Source organism: Erpetoichthys calabaricus, chromosome 3 (genome assembly GCF_900747795.2).
Source record: "Erpetoichthys calabaricus chromosome 3, fErpCal1.3, whole genome shotgun sequence".
Classification (NCBI taxonomy): domain Eukaryota; kingdom Metazoa; phylum Chordata; class Cladistia; order Polypteriformes; family Polypteridae; genus Erpetoichthys; species Erpetoichthys calabaricus.
Genome location: NC_041396.2, coordinates 291166727 through 291185685, shown reverse-complemented (window position 1 = coordinate 291185685; position 18959 = coordinate 291166727). Strand labels below are relative to the sequence as shown.

Below are 18959 nucleotides of genomic sequence, written 5' to 3'. Positions count from 1 at the left end.
TGACCAACAGACAGTTTGTGAAGCTGAGGGACTGTGTGTCATAAATGGCGGTGTGTAATACTGGAGTACCAAACGGAACCATCCTGTCTCCCTAAATGTTTACCCACTAAGCAATGGACTTGTAGAGCTTGCCATTTACATAAGTTCTCAGATGACTCATCCATCATAGGCAGCATTAATGATGGAGAGAAGTTGGAATGGGGGACGCTTGTGGAGGACTTTGTCTTGTGGTGCAGGTAGAACCACTTGCAGCTCAACATCAGCAAAACAAAAGAGGTGGTGGTGGCATGTCATGGAGCCTCTGAGACCAGTCGACATTCAGGGAAAGGAAATGGAAGTGGTGCAGAGCTACAAGAATTTGCAGGTTCACATAAACAGCAAACTGGACTGGTCTGACCATAGTCTGGCGCCACACAAGAAGGGCCAGAGAAGACTGTACCTCCTGAGAAGATTCATGCAGTAAACTGCTGGAGATGATTCACCAGTCAATAGTAGCCAGTGTGTTGTTCTATGCTGTGGTCACCTGGGGAAGCACCTTGAGCTCAAAAGAAGCACAATGCCTGATCAAACTTCTCAGGAGCACCTGCTCTATCACAGGGCTAACTGTGGGCACACTAGTAGTGATTGTAGAAAAAAGAATGGTGGTAAAAAAAAGCAAAATCTGCAGGGATTCTGAGGCCACGAGACCACCCAACCCCCAAGGGCATTCTACCTAAAATTCTTCTTCTACTTCTTTTGGCTGCTCCCGTTAGGGGTTGCCACAGCGGATCATCTTTTTCCATCTCTTTCTGTCCTCTGCATCTTGTTCTGTTACACTCATCACCTGCATGTCCTCTCTCACCACAACCATAAACCTCCTCTTAGGCCTTCCTCTGTTCCTTTTCCCTGGCAGCTCTATCCTTAGCATCTTTCTCCCAATATACCCAGCATCTCTCCTCTGCACATGTCCAAACCAACGCAATCTCGCCTCTCTGACTTTGTCTCCCAACCATCCAACTTGAGCTGACCCTCTAATGTACTCATTTCTAATCCTGTCCATCCTCGTCACACCCAATGCAAATCTTAGCATCTTTAACTCGGCCACCTAAAGCTCTGTCTACACTCTCTTTTTCACCTCTCTCCCACAATCCCCATTACTCTGTACTGTTGATCCCAAGTATTTAAACTCATCCAACTTCACCAACTCTGCTCCCTGCATCCTCACCATTCCACTGACCTCCCTCTCATTTACACACATGTACTCTGTCTTGTTCCTACTGACCTTCATTCCTCTCCTCTCTAGAGCATATCATCACGTCTCAAGGGTCTCCTCAACCTGCTCCCTACTATCACTACAGATCACAATGTCATCAGCAAACATCATAGTCCACGGGGACTCCTGTCTAATCTAATCTGTCAACCTGTTCATCACCATTGCAAATAAGAAGGGGCTCAGAGCCGATCCCTGATGTAATCCCACCTCCACCTTGAATGCATCCGTCACTCCTATTGCAGACCTCACCACTGTCACACTTCCCTCGTACATATCCTGTACAACTCTTACAAACTTCTCTGTCACTCCCGACTTCCTCATGCAATACCACAACTCCTCTCGAGGCACCCTGTCATATGCTTTCTCCAGGTTCACAAAGATGTAATACAACTCCTTCTGGCCTTCTCTATACTTCTCTATCAACATCCTCAAAGCAAACATTGATTTTGTGGTACTCTTTCCTGGCATGAAACCATACTGCTGCTCACTAATCATCACCTCACTTCTTAACCGAGCTTCCACTACTCTTTCCCATAACTTCTTGCTGTGGGTCATCAATTTTATCCCCCTGAAATTAATACAGTCCTGCACATACCCCTTATTCTTAAATATCAGCACCAGTACACTTCTCCACTCCTCAGGCATCCTCTCACTTTCCAAGATTTCATTAAACAATCTGGTTAAAAACTCCACTAAAACTCCATTCTACCTAAAATAAATGATCTAATTCAGTCTTCATGGTTTTCAGAATTCACATGAAAGAATTTGACGGCACGTCCTTAATGATAATACTTTTTAAGTTAATTTTACAATGTCTGCACAATATGCATTTTATTTATGTATTGATTGTATTATTTCTCCTATGAAAATGTTTGTGTTTTTTTTATTTTTGCTGCTGTATTCATCTAAACTTTATCTAAACTACTGGAATCAATTTTAATATCTATTATGAGTGCTTCAAAGGATGTATATTCACTAGTGATTAGAAATGTGCTTATTTTGCTCTTTATTTAAGTCAGACGTTTCACTTGGATTATTAATAAGAAATCGCAGCATGGTTTGTCCCTACTTATTTAATTAAATTATGGATCGCAATACCTGAGCAAATGTATTTGTTATCCCAAATGTTTTAAGCACCGGTCGGTTTTCGTTTGTAATATTATTAGAAATCCTTCTCTTCACGCTTTAATCACCCATCTTCATCACTTCAAGGTTTTTCAGCAGCCCATTTCCACACGCCTCCAAATTAGAAATACAAGCAATTGGTCCTCCCTGTCGTTAGAGGGCGAACTCAAAGTTCATCGGGCACTTTAGAAGGTTCCGCCTACAAGACGTTCTACGTCGGCGGGCTTTATAATCACACTAGCAGAGGTCTGATTTATTCGGACCAAGCGTTGTTGGTGAGTAGCGTAGGTTAGACGGGAGAAATGTAACTTTGAAGTTGGAGTTTGCAGAATTCATTATTACAATAGTCATGTAACTGAAATTTAAAGTAAACGTTAGTGATCTGTGAGACGCGCGGTGTATTCCGTATAAGAGCCAAAAGCGTCCAGCCGCTACCTCACACGGAATTTGTTTTTATTTTGATACATTTATGCTTCCTGTCACTTATGTATTAGCGATTTTAATCTGCATATAGATGTACTGCATGGGTGTTCATCAGAAATATTTTATCTCACTGCCTTCCTTGGAGTAATTGATGGAAGAAGCGCAACCTTTTAAAATTAAACTACAACATAAGCAGTGCTAATTTGGACTAAACCCTGCTTAAGAAAATGAGCTTTTAATTCTCAGTGATGATACAATCATACCTTCCTCTTTGGCAAGAAATGTCGTATTTTTGATGCTTTCATTTTACGCTTGCCATATAATACATTAACAAAGATTTTCTGACTTTCACCCCCGCAATATATTCCGTGTCAAGTCGTTCTCTTTTCTGATACGGAGAAGCGGCTTCTTTGACCTCCCGCACTAACTACTGTACCTCTGCCAGCAAGTAGCCCCTCTAATTCGTTACCTCAGATGGTTCAGAACTCTCCATTAGAGTCCCATTCAGAGATGCAACAGGGAGCAAATACCATTTGTTCCAAATTTAATGACATTCTTTGTCAGTATTTACCATCGGGTAAATATCAGTCCGGGAGACAGTTAAGAAGCAAATGTTCCGAGTTACAAGGTTCGCAAATGAAGAGCTCAGAACAAAATTGAAATGAGTTATACTTCCCTTAGTTACAGGAGCCAAACAGCTTAGACTAAAATTAATCAAACAAGAGAGTCTTGAAATGCTTCTTAAACACGGTTAGGGAGTCAAAATTCCAAATGGAGGTAGGAACTGCACATGAAAAGGGTCAGCATTGAGATTTTCTGCAACACAAAGGTGGCATAAGCAGAGGCTGTTCATAAGGACACCTGTGTGGTTAAGAAAGAGGATATGACTTTACAAGTGTCTCGATACATACAGTAGACATTGATATACAGTAAATAGATAGCTATCTCACTAATTCATATAAAATAACTGTACAACAGTGAACTCCTACATCACTACAGTCTTGTTTGCTTACTCCAATTCACAGATGGCGAGTGTCTTGTCCTGCCCCAGGCTAATATGTGCTCAGTGTATGACACAGCTTTAAGTTCTCTTGAACCCAGACTTTGGAATACCTCCATAAAGATTTGGCTTTTAAAGGGCAGCTTAAGAAGCATCTGTTTAGGAAGGCTTTTAACAAGTCTCTATATATCCAGGTCATAAATAAATAAATAGTATTTACAAATTGTTATGTATCCATGGTATTTTAGAATTGTCTCCTGTTATAATTCACAAAAGTGTTTCATGTATTTATCTTTTATTTGATGTTTATTGTTTAATATTAGCTTCTGTCTAGTGTTACTTATTTCAATAGCTTTTTCTAAGCTTTTATTGCTGCTGGACCCCCTTTAATATTTGTGAAGTGCTTTGAGCACAGGAAAAATGCTGTATAAATTTGACCTATTATTATGAAGCACAAAATGCTTTCAGCTGTCAGCTTGTAACAAAGTAGTTGTGCCGTAAGAGCTACCCAGGGGTGCTGTGTAAATAATAGTATAGTGTACCTGGGTGTGAACCCGAGAGGGACAATATCCTTGGGTGATCAAGACCAGTCTGAGGAGGACAAGACTATCTGGAGAAGCCGGCATAAAAGCAGCTCCGTGATTGTGATGTTGCAGACATGGCACTTAGGGGACTTAAGACGCATCTCCAGGCTGCTTGAGTCCATCTGCCTGGGTGTGTGGTTGCCAGTGAGTCTCACAGGACCAGTGGATAGTAGGCATACATGTTGCCCCTGAGGCAGAGAGGGGCAGGCAAAGCAGCTTGGAGATGCCACCAAAATGCTCACTAAGTGCAGTGTCTGCGAACACTGATCACCAACTCCAAGCTGTTTTTCTACTGGTTCTCTGGTAAATGTTTGAAATATAATGTGTTTGTGGTTAGTAAGATAGTGGTGTGCCTTGGGGTGATTTTGGTTACATAAAGTGTGCCACCACATACTTTAGTAAAGAGTGTAAAACAGTCTGTTGCATTATATTTATGGATGCAGCATATCATTATATTACACATTTAACAGCCGAAAAAAATATATATACTTAGTTCCAAGTAATCTAATTTAGAGTTGCAGGGAGTCCGAGCCAATTCATCACAGGGCCTGCACACTTACACCAACACTCACATAGGGGCCAAGTTAAAAACAGTAGTATTAAATAGATTTCTAGAGCTGCCTGTGTTGGGTTTCCCTAAATTCCAATTTAAACATGATGTGTTGTACTGATATCAAAAGTACCAATTGGTGAATATGGTAAGATGTTACCTGCATCTCTGTAACTTGGTGCTTACGCGTCCGGCCATATCCTTCTTACACAAAGGTTGTTACAGTATTTTTAGAAGTATTTTATCCAGTATATATAACAATAAGTTTGTGATTTTATCTGTTTGTGCTCCAGGTGGCTGGAGAGAAAAAAAAATCTGCAGGGGTTCCAAGGCCATGAGACCGCCCAGCCCCCTCTAGGCATTCTACCTAAGATAAATGACCTCAATCAGTCCTCGTGGTTTTCAGGCTTCCATCAATGTAGGGACATCACGGTGCTTTGATCAGGTGGTGGGGGCGCAGATCACCACAACAGAAAACCGGAAAAAGAACAGCAGAGAAAGTAGAGTTTAGTATGGATTTTGGAGCCACCATGAATCCATCCATCCATCCATTGTCTCCCGCTTATCCGAGGTCGGGTCGTGGGGGCAGCAGCTTGAGCAGAGATGCCCAGACTTCCCTCTCCCCAGCCACTTCTTCTAGCTCTTCCGGGAGAATCTCAAGACGTTCCCAGGCCAGTCGAGAGACATAGTCCCTCCAACGTGTCCTGGGTCTTCCCCGGGGCCTCCTCCCGGTTAGACGTGCCCGGAACACCTCACCAGGGAGGCGTCCAGGAGGCATCCTGATCAGATGCCCGAGCCACCTCATCTGACTCCTCTTGATGCGGAGGAGCAGCGGCTCTACTCTGAGCCCCTCCCGGATGACTGAGCTTCTCACCCTATCATTAAGGGAGAGCCCAGACACCCTGCGGAGGAAACTCATTTCAGCCGCTTGTATTCGCGATCTCGTTCTTTCGGTCACTACCCATAGCTCATGACCATAGGTGAGGGTAGGAACATAGATCGACTGGTAAATTGAGAGCTTCGCCTTGCGGCTCAGCTCCTTTTTCACCACGACAGACCGATGCAGCGCCCGCATTACTGCGGATGCCGCACCGATCCGCCTGTCGATCTCACGCTCCATTCTTCCCTCACTCGTGAACAAGACCCCGAGATACTTGAACTCCTCCACTTGGGGCAGGATCTCGCTACCAACCCTGAGAGGGCACTCCACCCTTTTCCAGCTGAGGACCATGGTCTCGGATTTGGAGGTGCTGATTCTCATCCCAGCCGCTTCACACTCGGCTGCGAACCGATCCAGAGAGAGCTGAAGATCACGGCCTGATGAAGCAAACAGGACAACATCATCTGCAAAAAGCAGTGACCCAATCCTGAGCCCACCAAACCGGACCCCCTCAACACCCTGGCTGCGCCTAGAAATTCTGTCCATAAAAGTTATGAACAGAATCGGTGACAAAGGGCAGCCCTGGCGGAGTCCAACCCTCACTGGAAATGGGTTCGACTTACTGCCGGCAATGCGGACCAAGCTCTGGCACCGATCGTACAGGGACCGAACAGCCCTTATCAGGGGGGCTGGTACCCCATACTCTCGGAGTACCCCCCACAGGATTCCCCGAGGGACACGGTCGAATGCCTTTTCCAAGTCCACAAAACACATGTAGACTGGTTGGGCAAACACACATGAATAATATTGATAATTAAATGCACATACAGAATATCAGGGTTACACTAAAATGAAGCTATGAGAATGCATGTTAAAATAATGTGTTTTTAGCAGTTTTTTAAAGTGATCCACTGTAGTAGTCTGGCAAATTTCTATTGGTAAGCTATTCCAAATTTTAGGTGCAAAACAGCAGAAGGCCTCCTCACCAATCAATGCTAATCAATGCTTGGAGTTTGTCAGAATTGGTGGGTTTTTGTTTGTCCACTCGCCTCTTGAGGATTGACCACAAGTTCTTAATGGTTTTGAGGTCTGGTGAGTTTCCTGGCCATGGACCCAAAATTTTGATGTTTTGTTCTCTGAGACATTTAGTTATCACTTTTGCCTTATGGCCCAGTGTTCCATCATGCTGGAAAAGGCATTGTTGGTCACCAAACTGTTCTTGGATGGTTGGGAGAAGTTGCTCTCAGAGGATGTTTTGGTACCATTCTTTATTCATGGCTGTGTTCTTAGGCAAAATTGTGAGTGAGCCCACTCCCTTGGCTGAGAAGCAACCCATTGAATATGTATACATTTAAATTACCCCCTATATATCCTTCACTAATGTAACACAAATTACTGTGGATAGGGATTGGGTTCTGGTATAAATACAACTGTTCTTTTATTACAACCTTCTTGCTTTGTTTTTTTTATATTATTTGGGCTGTTTAAATCTTCAAAGTTGCACTTTCTTCATTTTGTAGATATTTGTTATGAGTTTGGCAAAACAGAGTGTTGAATGACATTGTTTCTTTACCCTTAGCTTAGTACTTCAGCCATGTGCTCCTTGTCGTTGTTCCCTCCTCCTCCACCTGATGGACACACCACATTATATGAATCTAACAATGAGCTGGTACACAGCAACAGCCTGGACAGCTACCAGAAGCAGGTATGGAAAGCAGTGACTGTGATTAAGATGTTACAAAAGCAATGCATAATGATAATCTGAATAGTTCAACTGGTATTAATAGCAGTAATGATTGTGAAGTAAATATCTAATGATTGTTATATTGAGTGTCTTGATGTATTAATTTGTAATTTCTCACATTTTCATTGGTTTTGTAATGAATCGATTTTAATGTAACTTACAAGTCAATTGGGCATATAATGGTATGTCATGTACAAATCAAATATAGGTCAATATATCAGAAGATATCGTATGAATTAATCCCTGAGATGTGTAAGCATCCTTAAGGTTAGCATGTTTAAAACTGATCAATATATTAACAAATCTCATCCCATTATCTGAAACCACTTCTCCTACTGAGGGTTGTGACGGCACCAGGCTGAGCAGATCAGCCCAGCCCAGCCCAAATCAATATACGGACAGCAATACAAATTTCCATACTGGATCGGTCGAGCCCCGGGTTAACAACAACCGCCACCAGTATACTGTTAGTCAACAAGGTGCTGGTGGAAATTGGGCTACTGTTGGCCGAAGAAGGAGAAGAAGAGGGGGGAGATGTGTCCGGAGGCAGGAGGAGAGGAGGAAGGTAAAGGGAGTGGAACTGAGGGTAGGAACTTTGAATGTTGGCAGTATGACTGGTAAGGGGGAGAGAGTTAGCCGATATGATGGAGAGAAGGAAGGTTGATATATTGTGCGTGCAAGAGACTAAATGAAAGGGGAGTAAGGCCAGGTGGGTCGGAGGTGGATTCAAATTGTTTTATCATGGTGTGGATAGGATGAGAAATGGAGTAGGGGTTATTCTGAAGGAACAGTATGTCAAAGTGTCGGACAGAGTAATGATTATGAAGCTGGAAATTGGAGGTGTGATGATGAATGTTGTTAGTGCATATGCCCTGCAAGTTGGGTGTGCAATGGATGACAGAGAAGATTTTTGGAGTGAGTTGGATGAAGGGATGAACAGTGTACCCAAGGGACAGAAAGTGGTGATTGGAGCGGATTTCAATGGACATGTTGTTGAAGGGAACAGAGGAGACGAGGAGGTGATGGGTAGGTATGGTGTCAAGGAGAGGAATGAAGAAGGTCAGAGGATAGTGGATTTTGCCAAAAGTATGGACATGGCTGTGGTGAATACGTATTTTAAGAAGAGGGAGGAACATAGGGTGATGTACAAGAGTGGAGGAAGATGCACACAGGATGATTACATCCTATGCAGAAGAGTCAATTTGAAGGAGATTGAAGACTGCAGAGTAGTGGCAGGGGAAAGTGTAGTTAAGTAGCATAGGATGGTAAAGAAGAAGTGGGATAGTCAGAGAGATGCAGAAAGTAGACAAGAGTACAAGGAGAAAAGGCACATGGTGAAGAGAGTGGCGAAGGCTAAAGAAAAAGCGTATGATGAGTTGTATGAGAGGTTGGACACTAAGGAAGGGAGAAAAGGACCTGTACTGATTGGCTAGACAGAGGGACTGAGCTGGGAAATATGTGCAGCAGGTTAGGGTAATAAAGCATAAAGATGGAAACGTACTCACAAGCGAGGAGAGTGTGTTGAGCAGATGGAAAGAGCACTTTGAGAGGCTTATGAATGAAGAGAACGAGAGAAAGAGATGGTTGGATGATGTGGAGATAGTGAATCAGGAAGTGCAACGGATTAGCAAGGAGGAAGTAAGGATGGCTTTGAAGAATGGAAAAGCCGTTGGTCCAGATGACATACCTGTTGAAGCATGGCGGTGTTTAGGAGAGATGGCAGTGGAGTTTTTAACCAGATTGTTTAATGGAATCTTAGAAAGTGAGAGGATGCCTGAGGAGTGGAGAAGTGTACTGATGCCGATATTTAAGGATAAGGGGGATGTGCAGGACTATAGTAACTACAGGGGGATAAAATTGATGAGCCACAGCATGAAGTTATGGGAAAGAGTAGTGGAAGCTAGGTTAAGAAGTGAGGTGATGATTAGTGAGCAGCAGTATAGTTTCATGCCAAGAAGGAGCACCAGATTTGCGATGTTTGCTCTGAGGGTGTTGGAGAAGTTTAGAGAAGGCCAGAAAGAGTTGCATTGCGTCTTTGTGGACGCCTCGAGAGGAGTTGTTGTATTGTATGAGGAAGGTCGGGAATGGCAGAGAAGAATGTAAGAGTTGTACAGGATATGTACGAGGGAAGTGGGACACTGGTGAGGTCTGTGGTAGGAGTGACGGATGCATTCAAGGTGGAGGTGGGATTACATCAGGGATCGGCTCTGAGTCCTTTCTTATTTGCACTGGTGATGGACAGGTTGACAGACGAGATTAGACAGGAGTCCCCGTGGACTATGATGTTTGCTGATGACATTGTGATCTGTAGCGATGGTAGGGAGCAGGTTGAGGAGGCCCTGGAGAGGTGGAGATATGCTCTAGAGAGGAGAGGAATGAAGGTCAGTAGGAACAAGACAGAAAATGTGTAAATGAGAGGGAGGTCAGTGGAATGGTAAGGATGCAAGGAGTAGAGTTGGTGAAGGTGGATGAGTTTAAATACTTGGGATCAACAGTACAGTGTAATGGGGATTGTGGAAGAGAGGTGAAAAAGAGTGCAGGCAGTGTGGAATGGGTTGAGAAGAGTGTCAAGAGTAATTTGTGACAGACGGATATCAGCAAGAGTGAAAGGGAAGGTCTACAGGACGGTAGTGAGACCAGCTATGTTATATGGGTTGGAGACAGTGGCACTGACCAGAAAGCAGGAGACCGAGCCGGAGGTGGCCGAGTTAAAGATGCTAAGATTTGCAATGGGTGTGATGAGGATGGGTAGGATTAGAAATGAGTACATTACAGGGTCAGCTCAAGTTGGATGGTTGGGAGACAAAGTTAGAGAGGCGAGATTGCGTTGGTTTGGACATGTGCAGAGGAGAGATGCTGGGTATATTGGGAGACGGATGCTGAGGATAGAGCTGCCAGGGAAAAGGAACAGAGGAAGGCCTAAGAGGAGGTTTATGGATGTGGTGAGAGAGGACATGCAGGTGATGAGTGTAACAGAACAAGATGCAGAGGACAGAAAGAGATGGAAAAAGATGATCCGCTGTGGCAACCCCTAACGGGAGCAGCTGAAAGAAGAACATATCTACTAACTAATATGCCACTGTCTAATTGAGATGGCCTATTAGACTGCATTTAGGACACTAAACTAAACTCCACCACCACCTGCACCTGGATAAAGTTAGATCAACTGACAATGAACCCCTTTCTGAGTTCCACAATAGTGATGTCACCAGTGTGTCCTGGTTATGCAATGACATTCACTATGTTTTTATATATATATATATATATATATATATATATATATATATATATATATATATATATATATATAATATTTCACCCCGTAAATTTTATATTTACAAAAAAACTAATGTCTGTTAGAATCTATGACCCCAACAACCTAGGTGTAGACCCAAATACCATCATTCTATGTCTTGGTTATGGAGATATTCATCTATAGTTGTTCTATGGCAGCCATCATGGATGCCATATTTAATATAGCAGCTCAGATAGCATTTATGATAAAATATAATATCTTTTTTTGTGTCAATGGCTTTGAAAATTGTCTAGAGCCCCAACACATTTTTCGTATGCCAATTACTTGCTGTGATATATTATAGTACTAGAAATGGCAGCCATGTTGAAAAATGACCACCATCTTGAATTTTTGAATGGCCAGCACACTTTTTGAAGTGGACCATAAAGAAAATCCTTGCCAACTTTCTTGCTTGTATCACTGTTTGAACAATTCTTATGGAATATGCAATTATCTGCTGCTCTATAGAATTTTGTCTTTAGACAAAACCATGGACTAGTACAGCACCTGCCGAGCAGCTTCTGCCACTACTGTATGCTTGTTGATCTCTTCCATCACTCGTTAACTGATCTTGTGGTGCTTGAACTCCTCCACTATGGTCAGGTCCCCCCCGCCACCAAACACACATACTTGGAGAGAGCAATCCTTTCTTTTCTGAGAGAGAACCATAACCTTGTACTTGGAAGTGCTGATCCTTATTTCTGACACTTCTCACTCTGCAGCATATTGCTTGAGAGTGTGCTGAAGGTCACATTCAGATGAAGCAAAGAGAACATCATAAAGCAGCAATGCTACCCACCATAGCTTTCCGAAATGGACAGCCTCACTTCCTCAGCTGCACTTTAATATCCTGTCCATGAAGACCAGATGCCGGTAATGTTAATATACAGCCTTGATGGAGTGTGGTACCATTCTCTTTGGTCATTTTTTAAGTATTGAGACCACCACACCATTCTGCCAGTCCAAAGTTACTTGACCTGCCTTTTATGTGAGAATGAATAGATGTGTTAACCATGTTATCCAAATGATGTCCAAAGCTTTCAACGTCTCTGGCCAGATCTCCTACATCACAGCTGCCTTACCACCATGGAGTCCTTGTGCCTCCATAGTGACTTAAGCATTACTGATGAGATCCCCCACCAACACGCCTCTTGATAGGATGGCATGTTCAATGGGTTGAGAAATACCTTAGAACGTTACTTCTACCGCTCAAGAGTTTCCCCAGAAGAGGTTAGAACCTCTCCATGCCTGCATAACCTATTCTGGGCAAGGTCATGCCTTCATCTTCTGAGAGGTCAAACAGTTTCCCAGAACAGCCTCAAGACTGTCAGATTGTCTTTCTCTAATAGCTTCTTCAAACTCCTTTTATGCTTGAGTTTTTGCTTCTGTATCCACGATTACAGGATCTCTTCTTAGCCTTTCGGTACCTCTCAAATGACTCGGAAGATCCTAATGAGAACATTTCTCTGAAGGCCACCTTCTTCAGTCTGGCAGCATCCCTTACTTTTTAGTGCCCATCATTGGGTACTTAGGTTGCCTTCATGTAATACCCTGACTGCCTTAAGACCACAGCTTTTAGCAGTGATTTTCACAATTGAGGTCTTGAACAGGGTTTATTTGACCTCAATATCCCCAACCTCACTTTGCAGGTAAAAGCTTAACTGATCACAAGCGAGAACCTCAGCAAACTGGTGACAAAAAAGCCATACTTTTACTAAGTTTTACTAAGTGTTGAATCATGAAGCAAACTATGCACATTCCTGTTTGGAGGTGGGGAAGGAGGTGTGTCTCATGATTGGCTGGTTAGTACTCCCATCGCCTTTGCCTCGCTATTTTTGCTCTCAAATAATTCTGGCAGTAGATCACTACAAGAGTGCCGCAAAAAATCATGCGACTGCAAAACACGTGGCAAGTGCATTGCTCTGTCCAGCAGAGAGCGCTAACTCCCTTGTTGGAATGAGTTCTTTTTTAATTGTGGCTTGTTACATAACCCGAAGCTATATAGATATAATATAAAAAAGCAATACCCTTCCCTTAGTGATACGGCGGTAAGAAATCACATAGGAGAAATAATTTGGCTTTCTTTAATGACGGATTATGCTGCATAACAGACAAAGGAAGCCATGAGTGGGGAGTGGGGGCCGGATGTGTAGAGTCTACCATTTTTTCCATTTCGTTGGAAGGATTTTCAGGATCGGATGATGTTATCTCCCATCCGTCCGTCGGCTGCAAAGTTGTGCCGGGCAATGTTCCAAGCCTTTATACTCTTTCTTCATGTGCAGGCCCCCACTTAGGTGAATCATGCCATTCCAAACAAGGCAAAGAGAATACAGTTTCATGCTGACTTTGAAACACAAAAATAGTATACAATGCCCATTTCGCAGTTGTCCCTGTCTTATCTTCTAATGCTTGCCTAGCAGTTCTACATGATGAGCCCCCGTGCTAAATCTGGCTTTGTGTTAGCTATGCATGTGAGTAGAAGAAAAGTAGATTTATAAAATATTTGTACAGAGCAGAGTGACATATGAAACATATACACTTACTACAATCGCTCATGCTCAAAATGTAATGGGTTTGTAAAATGCTCTCAAAATGTAACTCTCGCTTACAAAATGTGTTTACCTCGCATACAAACTTTTGGCTGTAATCTAACTCCATATAGCAACCCAAGCTTTTCCTATCTGGTCTCCCATCCAAGTACTGACTGGACTCAAACATGCTTAGCTTCAGATGGATGAGCTGTTCTGAAGTGCATGTGGTGTAGCTGCTGGCCATTCAGATCTGTTAAAGGATTAAAGATTGTTCTGAAACCAAAACTATCTGATAAATAAACAAAAACCTGATTTGAATAGAAGCTATGCATGTGACATGACCTAGTTGGGCAGTTGCCTGATGACAACAGGGCCAGATAAACTTTGGATGATCTGAGTTGAGAGAAATGCATGCCATGCACAACTTTAAATTGAATTAGACCATGCTTTCACAAACGTTAATGAGTAATTTTTTTAAAATTTGTTCCTGAGTCAGTATCTGGAATTCTGTTTAAGAAGTCCTCTTTCTGATGCTTGATTTGATAGTTGTTCTTTTTTAGGAATGGGATCCCCCTTCTCTCCATATTTCTAAGGAAACACTGAAGCCCCACTGCCGTCCCGAGAGCAGCAGTAAATCTGCCTTTATCCATCATCAGGAGACACTGTGGATGAGGACTGCCAGTGCCTGGTGAGAGACACAACCTGCTCTGAATAGTCTCTCTTTATGCAGAAGTCTGTCTAATAATTGGCCATTTGCCTTGGTGTTTTTTGCTGCATTTCTGAAAGACAACACCATTTTTATTACACACTTAAGCAAAGCAAGCTAACAAAATATGTAATGTAGCTTTACCAAGAAAAAAGTATTAAAGACCAGTTGTATTTACAAATATGTGGAGATACCAAGATTTGATCTTCATTTAAACAGTACTGTATAGATAAAGGATATATAATTTGGGAGTGGAAGGAGAGAGAGAGTGAAAATTTGACTTGGCAATAATATGTTAAACAATGAACAGATTGAACAGATATGCCTTTTCCACCAGTACTTTTCAATACTTTTTCAGTACTGGTATACTGTGCAACCCTAATATAAACATAGCCTATAATGAATTTTTAAAAAAAAATTTTTATATAAGCTATATGGGTTTGCTGACTTATCGTTTCATCTGTTAAAAAGCTGTAACTACATAATTGATGCTAGGGATATCATTTACAGTATGTATTTCATATTAAACTTTCTGAAGGAGGTGAAGGTAAATATTTTGGTGTATAGAGGAAAATATTGAACATGAGTGTTAGAAACAGAACATATTCAGCTTGCTTCTAATGTGGATTAGAGGACGGTGATGATGTGCATACCATCAGTGTGTTTTTGAAATATGCCAGTTAATTCCAGAAAATTTCATTTTCAGAAGTCTTTGTATTTGGGATTAGTTCCATTTGAGATATGCTACCACTTCGACCATTTAAACCCAGTACCATAATATACTGTAGGTATTGCTTCTTCATCCATGCAGTGTTTTCAGATTGCTGAGCATGACAACCATTAACCTACCTGTTTTCTTGTAGATTTAACTGGTTTAGTTGTGCTTTTATCCTGTGGAGAAAAGATGTTTAAATCTTTATAGTTAATATTTATTTTACCTACACAATTAGCTACTGCTTTTTCTGTATTTAAAAAAAAAAAAAAACCTTGTAAGATTCAAGTGGGAGCGTATGGTTTATAGTTCAATAAATGTGAGGCATGGTATGTGCATGGTTTGGTAGTATGATAGTGTCCTGGAGAGCAACTTACCCTTCACTTTTCTTCTTTGTTTTAATGTATCTTCAGGAATCTGAATGTTTTGTGCTCTTGACATTAAATTGTTTTAAAACTGACAATTTACAGTAATTAGCAGCAGGCACAAACCTCCATGTGCCCTAGGGTTCTCTGCCCTATTCACTGTTCTCCAAAAACATACAGTTTGTCATTTAAAAAATATAAATTTGTGAAGTGCTGCTGGCTTGAACAGCTAATTATGACACAGTCAACTGAACTCTGTTTCTTCCATACCGAGTCTTCTTGCATCCACCAGTGAAGAACAGCACCTGTGATTTTTCTTTTATCCTCTCCCGGCTCAACAAACCACTTGAGGATCCCTGTTTTCGGCGCTGACCTACATGTGTGTCTGTCAATAAGCAAGACTTCTACTTTCATGATTTCCCAGTGGAACTGGACTTGGATAATCTCCAGCTACTTAAAGAAAACCGGAGTATTTCATCTAAGCGTTTACTTTCACATACCCTCCTGAGACATGAGCTTGATTTGTTAGTTTTATACTTTTTTTTAAAATTTTCGTTTAAACTGGACTTGACTCCAAAATATACTCATGAAATAGATAGTGATGTGGTTATACATATTATAAATTGGTGGTTTTATGTAATCTTGCTCTCTGCTTCTGTCAAGTTTTATGTAGAGGAGAAAGTAGGGTGAAATTACATCTTTTATTGGCTGACTAAATAGATTTAATAAAAGGTGTCATTTCACCCTACTTTCTCCTGTATCAATCTATGGCTAACATGATACAACACTCTACTGCTAAAGTTGTATGTAGAAAATAATCAGTTTCATGATGGAAATAAAGAGTTCTTTCCTCTGGTTGTTTCAGGCATGATGCTGGTCTTACTGGTTTATTGGATGAAATTTCTCACTCGGCAAATGAAGGTACGTGATGGTATGAGCACTTTTTCTCAGGAGACTGTTTTCCTTTAATGTGGATTGTGATATCCTTTACATGTTTCATGTTCTATATCTCTGAGATGGCTTTTGCAATTTTCTACACTGTGGTGTGCTGAGCTGGGCCAGAAACATCACTTTAAGAGAGGCCTACCAAAACAACAAGCATATTTGTAAGGTGGGGATCAGTCATGATCAGTCTTGTCCTGTTGGAGGTAGCAGCAAAGGAGAAATTGAAAAGGAAACTGAGTGCTATTATGAAGAATGCTGCACAACCTTTCTCTGGCGCCTTATCATTAAGAACTTTCAGGCTACACTGTTTTCAACAAAAGTGTGTAAAGAAATGCTACTAGGGCTCCTTTAATGGCAATATGCCTTAATAATGTCTCACTTTTTTTCCTGAGCTTCCATAAAAAAATTCAGTTTTACCCTTAGGATAAGTAAAGACACATCTATCAATCTATCCAACAGTTGCTGCCCCAGACTAGTACGGAGTCTAATTTGTTGCTTCATCTCTTTGACTACTTGGAATGATCTTTCAATTCTTTTATTTGTCAAACACTAGTCTAAACCTTTATGTAATGACACTATTTATAGTTTTTACTTTGGGGCCTGTATTTTCAATGTAGCCTATTTAATGCAAGTATTTTAAAATATACACAACATTGAATACTCTTTACTTAAAAATAATACGATTATTGAAAGATGACCCATTTTTAAATATTTCACATTTTAGTGGTATTGACCATTGGTGGACTCGAGTTTTGTCATATAGTGTGTGTGCATCCTTTAGGAAGAACATTATATTTTTGCCAGCTTAATTATTTCTTAATTGGAGTAAAGGCTTTTATACTGTACAACTCCTGAACTTTTAGTTTTGTGGTATCAACAGATTTGATCTCTTTAAGAGAGACTCTATCAGTTGTAACATTTATTTTAAAATAATTGCCCATATATCCTCTCCTGCTTTTTGCAAAAGTTCTTCTTCTTGTTTAATTTTGAAGCAGCCATTTAAGAGATCTATGGTTTAGAATGTTATAGCTGATCATGCCTGTGCATCCATTACTGCCTATTAACATGATTTTTGTATTTCCATGTGTATTAATTTTACAAAGAGTTTGCCAATTTGATTACATAACAAACAGTATTACAATATAGAAAGTGTCTTGTGGTGGTGCTGCCTTTTATATAAAATTAGCTGTGAAATTTCCAAAGACAATGGCCCTTGGTTATATTGCAGTTGGTTAATCAAGTGTGTCAAAATTACTATGTAACTAACTCAGTACTTTTTGTATACAATATTTGTAGGTTTAGTTCACTGCAGCTCCTTGCTTTTGAATATGCTACATACAATTACACTTGACTAAAGTATTCCTGATATTTATCAATTCTTGCTTCTCTTAGTGACTGGCCTTGGCTTTTGTTGATGATCACTGCAAAACACAATTTTAGACTAAACTATTTTTTTTATTTAAATGGGTAATCAGTAAGAATAACCTGAATTTTGGGAGTATTTACTACTGTTGTTTGATTTTCATTTGTTTGTATCGGTCACTCAGGCATTACTTATTGTGTTTTTCATTAGTTATATATTCAAGATTTAAGTTTTTGTTTTGTTCAAATCATAGCCAGACAAAGTTGAAGCACTGAATCATCTTGTACATTAAATTATTACAAACAGCAATGTTGTTTGGTGCTGTACATTTAGGTGTTGCAATGAATTTGTTTTAATTATGGGGTGGATTTCAGCAGTAGTTGAAGTGGAATATAACAGCTGGTACTATGGTGTGAAGGCTTCTTATATGATTGCTAGGGGTTGCATATCGGCTCTCTTCAAGTACTGGTTTTCTCCAAGTAAATGTATGGTAGTGATGTCTTTGTTGGTCAAGAAAAGAAGACACAGGAGTGAAAAATGTAAGCAATGAAAGGAACGACTTTTTTATGAAGGAGTGAGATTTAAAATGGGAGAGAAGTAAAGATTGTGCAAATAGAGAACAGGTAACACAAATCTTGTGAATTACAGTATATGCACAGTTGCTCACCCCTTTCCCTTTTGGTTTTGTGGGGTGGTTAACTAAACTGTGTTAGTTTTTAAAATGATGCAGTTGCCGCCTGGATTTGTTGGACACAAGGAAACAGCTTCTCTTGTATTTCTCTACGCCTCTCTGGCAATTTGACTCAAGCTTTACGCTAAACATGTCTTACTTGAGCTTAGTTGAACCTTCCTCCTTTCACTTCACAGCTCATACCATATATCTTCTTGACCAGTGGTTGAAGTGAATCCATACAAGACGTACTCTGTGTTGTTGACTTCTTTTTCCCTTTTGTGATGCGTTAAATATTTATTTGACATTTTAGCATAGTGGTTAGCCCTCGTAGATTGGAGTGTGTTTATTTTTGTATATGAGTTTTAGATCGGAACGTGTTGATGTTACTGTATGAAATCAGAGACCATCAAGCCCTGGGGCCTCATGCATAAAATGTGTGTACGGACAAAAATTTTGTGTACGCCCATTTCCACGCTCACTTTGAGATGTATAAAAACTAAACTTGGCATAAAGCCACGCACATTCTCATGCCTTAACATGTGCGTATGCAAGCTCCCACTTGGTTTTGCAAACTGGCGGTACCCAGCATCAAAGCAGTGCTACTGTTCTATGTGGTTTCCCATTCTTTAGATTCATATCCCTGATGCGACATTAACGGCATATTGTTTATAAATTTAAGGCATCAGATTGTAATCAACCTGTAACATCATAATGGTCCACGGAATGGCCGAACTATTCCATGTACCACAGGTGCTTTAGTGTTACTCATAGTACATCTCTCACTGCCTCAGCCATGCGCACAGTCTATTTC

General features: G+C 40.9%; 1 protein-coding gene across 3 annotated transcripts in view; it reads left to right on the top strand.

Annotated features, from left to right (window-relative positions):
* The window catches only part of aaas (achalasia, adrenocortical insufficiency, alacrimia), a 137036-nt gene that overhangs the window by 38153 nt on the left and 79924 nt on the right, over positions 1-18959 (top strand). For 2 of the 3 annotated variants that reach the window (XM_028798517.2, XM_028798516.2), the window contains exons 1-4: positions 2567-2652; positions 7394-7519; positions 13945-14072; positions 16033-16088. In XM_028798517.2, the coding sequence (XP_028654350.2) occupies positions 7409-7519; positions 13945-14072; positions 16033-16088 (295 nt within the window). In that variant the 5' untranslated portion in view covers positions 2567-2652; positions 7394-7408. Of the gene's footprint in view, positions 1-2566; positions 2653-7393; positions 7520-13944; positions 14073-16032; positions 16089-18959 lie in introns of those variants that run through there. The other variant, XM_051924357.1, reaches the window with a different exon arrangement.